Genomic DNA, 7,500 nt, shown 5'->3' with positions numbered 1-7,500 from the left:
CTCCCTAACGTTGAGTGTTTAGCTAAGGGAGGTGAAGTGTAAAAGCCTTACGTGGATCCTTTTCTCATTATTTTCTTTTATATATATTCTATTTAGAAATTTATAATCCGTAACTGACTGCTAGAATGCTAGAAAATAAAAACACGGTTGCAGAAAAACAAGTGAAAAATTTAAGTAGGCCTACAATCACTGTACATCAATCATTCGCAAAAAACTACATCTTTTACCTACATTGCACGAAAGATTACACATATTTTAAAATATGTATTGTATAACTAAAAATATGTACATGTACATATATGTATAGATATGATTATATATACACAAACATTCAAGAATTACAATAAATGAATATGATCTGTAACGTATGTGACGCTAAGTTTATCCTTAGCGTGTAATCACCAAATAAGTAAACATGCCCTGTAGTTTGAGCTGGATGCCCCAAAGCCATTTGGCAATAATCAATAAATAAGGAGAAAGTATTTAAAAAGACACTATAGGCATGGGGCCGTTAGAAAACGCGCAATCTGATCGTCTGTTGTAGGCATGCATTCGCGTATATTTGATTCTTCACTTTTCTCCATATTTGAGCATAAACTTTTGTGCCAAGCAAATATTACGTGATAATATTAAGTAAAATCTAAATTTCGTATTATGAACCAGGAAAGATTACACATATTTTAAGATATGTAATATTTTTTGTTACGAATTCTGGCAGGTGAGGTCACTTTTAGAATACGGAAAGATAAGATTTATTTCCGTAAGGATAGCACTTGAAGGTACAGTCTGGGTCCCTTACAGAGTTTTGATAATGCGTCCGTAAGCGTGGGAGTTTTGGTGTCGCAAGAGAGCCAGAGTGAAAAGAGACGCCACTTCCCAGGCAATACGTCCTTAATATTTCTGAAGAGTTGGTGGCGGATCATGGACAGTGCGCCGAAGTGATTCTGTATGTCCTTTAATACATTCATCTTCGTAATAGGTCACTCGAAGAATTTTTATGGCATCAGATATTGTAATGCGGTTCCCAGATGGACGCTAAGAAGTGTCTTATTTTCTTTTCTTTTTTAGGATTTTAAGTTTGTTTTGGAGAGCAAATATCTTCCAGAAAAGCCAGTGGTTAATCAACGCTGTGTAAGGTTGCGTCAAATACACCGGCGATATTCTGACGTGACTAGATGCTTCAATCACTTTTGTTTCAAGGGATCAGTTGAATACTTCCCTTTAAATGTGTGTGTGTGTGTGTGTGTGTGTGTGTGTGTGTGTGTGTGTGTGTGTGTGTGTGTGTGTGTGTGTGTGTGTGTGTGTGTGTGTGTGTATTCATAAGAAATTAATAACTATATATATACATATACATATACATGTACATACACATATATATCTATATCTATCTATTTATCTATCTATATATTATAAATATGTATATATATGTGTGTGTGCGTGTGTGTGTGTGTGTGTGTGTGCGTGTGTGTGTGTGTATGTGTGTGTGTGTGTGTGCGTGCGTGCGTGTGTGTGTGTGTATTATGTATGTATCTACACACACACACGCACACACACACACACACACACACACACACACACACACACATATGTACCATATACACATATTTATAATATATATATAGATAAATATATAGATATAGATATATGTGTATGTACATGTATATGTATATGTATATATATAGTTATTCATTTCTTATGAATTAATATATATATATATGCATTTATGTATGTATGTATGTATGTATGTATGTATGTATGTATGTATGTATGTATGTATGTATGTACGTATGTATGTATGTATGTATGCATGCATGTATATGGTTGCATACACATCAGATCCTGTTCGGGCGTAGAAGACATCGCTCAGTCTTCACTCCTGACTTTGTGTCTCATGAAGCCAAACAAAAATCCCGTCGGCCGTCCCCGCTCATACCCGCTTGCTGCCCGGCTGGCGCGCTACACTTCCCTGCACTCGCGCGTCCCCGGTCGCACCCTGGAGCCAAACAGATCGGGTGGGCCACTTACGTCAAGGCATTTCGGTATATTTCCCACCACTCAGCGAGCCTTATCTCAATACTGCGCATCCTGAGTGGCCGAGTAGATAGGTTGATGAACTGTTATTGTTGGTGTCCGGTCGCTTCCCTACCTCCCACGGCCCTTGGCTTCCCGCTCGACACTTCTCCCTTACGCCCTCGACCCGACCATAGGGCCTATGCGTCTCAGGTTGTATGTGGTTATGTGTACTTTCACTCGTGTGGTCGTGGGAATTTCTGCCATGGATAAAAAGTCGTTGTGTTTCTGATTTTCTCATTGTTGTTTCGTCATTCGCTCCTACAGCTTCCAACCTCTTCGAAGTTCATTACCTAACCTCTTGGCATAAGTGGTCTTCTCAGGCAGGCTGCCCCCGCGCCCACAGTCCCGACTAGGTCATTACGGAACCTGAAGATAGGGAATGAATTTTAGATAAATAAATTAACAAATACATAGGTACACACACACACACACATATCTATCTATCTATCTATATATATATATATACATATATACATACGCACACATACATACATGCATATATACACACATATATACATATACATATAAACACATACATATATATGTATGTATGTATGTCTATATAATACCAGATGCCCACTTTCTATGCTACATTGACTTAATATTATTTATTTGATATTAAAGTTTTGCTGGAGGTAAACCCTAGAGCTTTCGTGGTAGACCTATGCCTTATGTTGTTCACTTTGTGTAAAATACGGAGGAACTTGGCTATTTCTACTGGGGTGACAAAACAAATAACTGTGCATGTGAGAAATACCCCGAACCACTTGGTCTTAGTTTTCTTCATTTTCTATATAGATATAATATATAAATAAGGTAGAATGGCACGTTGTATAGGTATCCACGCCACCCCTTGTGTGTTAGGAATCGGCATGGTTCTGGTCTATCGCGACGTCAGTCTCAAACTCCCGAACACTTTAGCCCATTGAGCCACTGAGCACCCGTTTATACGTATGTGTTTTATAGAATATAAGATCAAAATCGGCAGAAGTTACCGCATTTTTTCTTTGTATTTCCATCACGACAACGTATATTATTTCCATTGTGTGTGTGTGTGTGTGTGTGTGTGTGTGTGTGTGTGTGTGTGTGTGTGTGTGTGTGTGTGTGTGTGTGTGTACAAATTTTCTACATTTGTCAACATGAGTATGGTTCACATTTTAGCTCTTAATAATATGTATTTATTTGTCGATGTATACGCATATGGTAAATACTATAAAGATATATATCTATCTGCCATCTATCTATCTCTATCTATCTATCTATTTATCTGTCTATCTATCTGCATATACACACCAATACATTTATACACATATACACATAATCATCAATTCATTTATGATTTGATCTATGCATACGCGCACAAGTGATGCCTTTTTACCAGTAATGGAATATCGCTTAAATAGAACCTTGTATTTACAGATGGCAGTGACGTCATTAATCGTGGTGACCTTGTGTCTCGCTGCGGGTCAGGTGACCAGCGCGGCGACTGACAAGAAAACAGGTAAGTTTAAACCAGAAGTCCGAGGCAAAACGTTTCTCTCGCTTTTTGTTATATTTTTTTTATGGGGTTTAAAATCCTGGGCATGAGGCTTTCCCTTAAGACTTCCTGTAGACACTACAAACGATTTCCCGTCTCTACTCTTCTGCCATGGCGAGAAATGCTGTGAATGAGGAGCCTAATACGGCTGGTTTCATTGGCAGTTATACAATGCGTGACAAATGAGGATTGCCTCCCTTGAGTTAGATATCATAAGGTCCCGCATATTTTGGGCGCAAATGTTGTTTCAAATAATGCGGTAATTATTATCTTTTCATATTTAATATCATCATTTATTCATAGTTGTAGCTATGATTTTTGGCATCTGAATGATCTTATGTAAGGATAAATGGTACTCAAAGTAAAATGTTTTCAGTTACGGAAATGTATACGAATATAAAGTTATAACCTATGAATATCCGTATGGCCGTATGTGGCATGGCAACTCAAATAGACCCGTATAGTATGAATATATTTCCCAATGCTATGGATATTAAACCCCATTTGTTTGCACCCTAGCATAAATGTTTATGTCTATACTGAATATAAATTGCTTTATATATGATATTTAACATATTTTGTATAACCCGCATAATCATTTCGGGTTTTATAGACCAACTCTTGTAACAAAGTTGATTGTTGTACGTTGTTGTCTTTTTATGTTATTTTTTTTTTCTCCAGCTCTTTGATTCGTTTTCTTCCTACTTGAATGTTTGTTTGTTACTTCCGTCTTTTATCACGCTTTACACTTTTCGTTGACGTGTTGTTTGTATTTCGTGTACATATTGTTTGTTACAGCGTCTTTTCCTGTGAGTTGTGTTTTCCATTTTTTGTTTGTGGCGTTGCTTTGTTGAGTTAAGTACAATCATTCCTGTCGTGTCTGTCTAGCAAATGGAACAGTGCACACCATGCCATCTTGCAGAATGTGGATTTGAAAGCAAAGGAGTGTACATCGCAGTAACGTCGGAAGCGGAGAAGGTGAATAATGAGTATCTTCGGTGGTTGGAAGCCCATTGGTTTGGCATGGTCGATGTCGAGTACGGCGACTGGGTAGGGCTGTGGAGCCATGACCCGAAAGAAGGCCTTAACGGACCGCTGGACGAGTACCCAGTCTCCGCTACAGATGGGAGCTTCAGGACAGGTCAGCGCTGGAATGGAAGCCTCATCCCTGACGACTTGACTGGGACGCAAGATATGTGTCTTCCTTACTGGGTCGGTTATGTGAATAAGGGAATGCTGACTCACTCATCTTGCCTGATGATACGACCCCACTGGCTATCAGGTCTACGCACCAGTCTGATGGACACGAGGTTATCGAAGGTGGTTCTGCCCGGATCTCACGACGCCGGAGCTTCAGGGCACTTTGGCCTGGCGATCATCGGGGACCTCGTGGGGCGCTGGACCTTCACCCAGGACGAGAGCCTGTGGCAGCAACTGGTGCTTGGTTCCCGCTACCTGGACATCAGGATCGCTTATTACAATACCACGCACGAAAAGTTTTTCGTTAATCACGGGGAGGTTCGGATCGCTCCCCTTCAGGGTTATCTCGACAATGTTGCCGCATTCATGGAGCAAACCGAAGAAATTGTGATTTTCGACGTCCATGGGTTGCAACATGGGTTTAGTGGGCATCCTGAACGTCACGAAGAACTGATAAAACTTCTAGAATCTAATTTCCAGAAGTGGATGGTGCCAAAGTCACTCTCGCCAGACCCGACGCTGGGCGAAATATGGACGAGCGGCAGTCGGCTGATTGTCACGTATCCGTCCTCAGAAGCTTCAGCCTCGCCTTACTTTTGGAATAACGTCTATCACTTGTGGGGTGATGTGAATCATCTCGCGGATCTAGAAGCTTTCCTTTACACCTCCGTCCCGCAGCAAGTGAATCGCGGGTCCCTGTGGTCCTCCATGGCGGAGTTAACGCCGTCGGTGCTGGATGTGACGCTGGACCGATGGGGCGGACTCAGGGGCGCCGCGGCCGTCACCAACTCGCCTGTCACACAGTGGGTCAGGGAGGACCTGTGGGACCAAGTCAACATTGTCGCCATGGACTTCCTTCCCGCGTCCGACGTGGTGGCTATCGCCATTGAAGCCAACAAGTTGAAGGCAGAATGCGTGGGAAAGAAGCGGCTGACAAACCGCGCCCGGCGATGGTTGTCTGTCATGGCAAACTATGTCAAGGACGTGCAGGCTGTTGTTGGCAATCAAAGTAAGTGATATAGGCATACCAATTATTCTTGTCATAGGTCATGTCTCAATAGAACGTTTCTTTGGCCTGAAATCTATATCACATTTTGTTTTTGTTTTACATAGATCACTGCAATGGTTATCCTTTATATTATGTTTAATAACAATACATGTAAGATCCGAAAGAAAAAGAAAGAATATAAATGGTTTATTATTTGGTTTTATTATGGCATTTATGGTGGCTCTGGCCAGGTTCACCACGCATTTGGCTGTGGGTGTCCGCCCTGGCTTCAACTTCTGAAGAAGGTCAAGTGACGCAGAGGCAACTAGAGGTGAATTGGGAAGTGTCAGAAGTGCTTGAAGGAGACTGGATTGCTATTTTTGACCACGACCCCTCTCTGGGCAGTGCGTCTCCACATGAGAGCTTTCAACCGGCCGCTGAGAAGGGCTACTTCGTGGCGAAAGCAAGTCTTCCTCACCTGCGGGTTCACGCTTCAATGGACGAGGCTTTGTGTCTTGGCTGGTGGGCAGCCTACATTCGTGACGGAAGCCCTCTGACTGTGGATTGCATCAAGGTTCATCCTCGATGGATGTCCTCGCTCAAAAATCAGATGTACAATATTCCTTTACATCAAATCGTTATCCCTGGCACGCACGACTCAGGGACCTACACACCTTACTCCTTAGCAGCTGAAAACGCGCTCATGAAGTACGCAATCACGCAGGACGAGAGCATCTACAGCCAACTTGTGCATGGGAACCGCTACATTGACCTCCGAGCTGGGTACCTGGTCGGGGACACAGAGGAACCTTTCTGGGTGGTGCACGGCGTGACTGTGTGGCGGCCGCTCAAGGACGCCCTTCAGGAGATAAAGACCTTTGTGCAGGAGACTGGCGAAGTCGTCCTCCTGGAAGTGGGCGGATTCACGTGGTTTGAATCCAGCGCCACTCACGACGGCTGTATTGCTCTTATCGTCGAGGAGTTAGGAGATATCATGGCTCCGAAAAGTCTAGGATGGAATGTTCATTTCGGAGACTTGTTGGAATCTTCCGCAAGCCTCTTAGTCATATATGATCACGATGAGGCGATTGACCACCTCCAGATGTGGCCGAGAATCGATGGTCGATGGGCAAACGCTCAGACAATAGATGGCCTCCAGAGCTACATGGAGAAGGTCTTCGACGTCGACGGTCCTCCACCCTCGCCCTGGACCCTGGGGGGTCAGCTGACTCCGCTCGCAAACGACGTCATCCTTGACACACTAGGGGGTCTGCGGACCATGGCGGACGAGGTCAACAGAGACGTGACCCGCTGGATGAGAGAGAGATGGTGGCAAAACATCAGCGTGTTTTCTTGCGATTTCTTCCTCTCCGCAGGCTATGTCGAGGCTGCCATAGAAATCAACATACGACGAACGCTCTAAGATGCAACTGTTTCTGAATTTATTTATTGGTATTTTAGGGGAGGCGATGGGACATTCATTTATTCAAATAGGCATTACCAATTAGGAAATATGTTTATTAAAATCCGTTTACTTTCTGGGATACCCTTACTTTATAATGCATTATAGGATTTAGCTTAGACAACAAGCAATAAAATTTGGATTATGATGACTTTCATGTTTTATTTCTTAGGGTATCCGTGTTGAAGCATTTTTGTACAAAGCGAGAATGAAGGATAATCAGCTCAAGTTATACAGTTA

General features: G+C 42.5%; 1 protein-coding gene across 1 annotated transcript in view; it reads left to right on the top strand.

Moving 5' to 3' along the window:
- The window catches only part of LOC125035382, a 27,630-nt gene that overhangs the window by 9,797 nt on the left and 10,333 nt on the right, over positions 1–7,500 (top strand). Inside the window, exons 2-3 of the mRNA XM_047627743.1 lie at positions 3,493–3,574; positions 4,533–5,819. Of these exons, the coding sequence (XP_047483699.1) occupies positions 3,493–3,574; positions 4,533–5,819 (1,369 nt within the window). The remainder of the gene's footprint in view (positions 1–3,492; positions 3,575–4,532; positions 5,820–7,500) is intronic.

The sequence above is a fragment of the Penaeus chinensis genome, chromosome 19 (genome assembly GCF_019202785.1).
Source record: "Penaeus chinensis breed Huanghai No. 1 chromosome 19, ASM1920278v2, whole genome shotgun sequence".
NCBI classification, from domain to species: Eukaryota; Metazoa; Arthropoda; class Malacostraca; order Decapoda; family Penaeidae; genus Penaeus; species Penaeus chinensis.
This window is presented reverse-complemented; position numbering and strand designations above follow the sequence as displayed.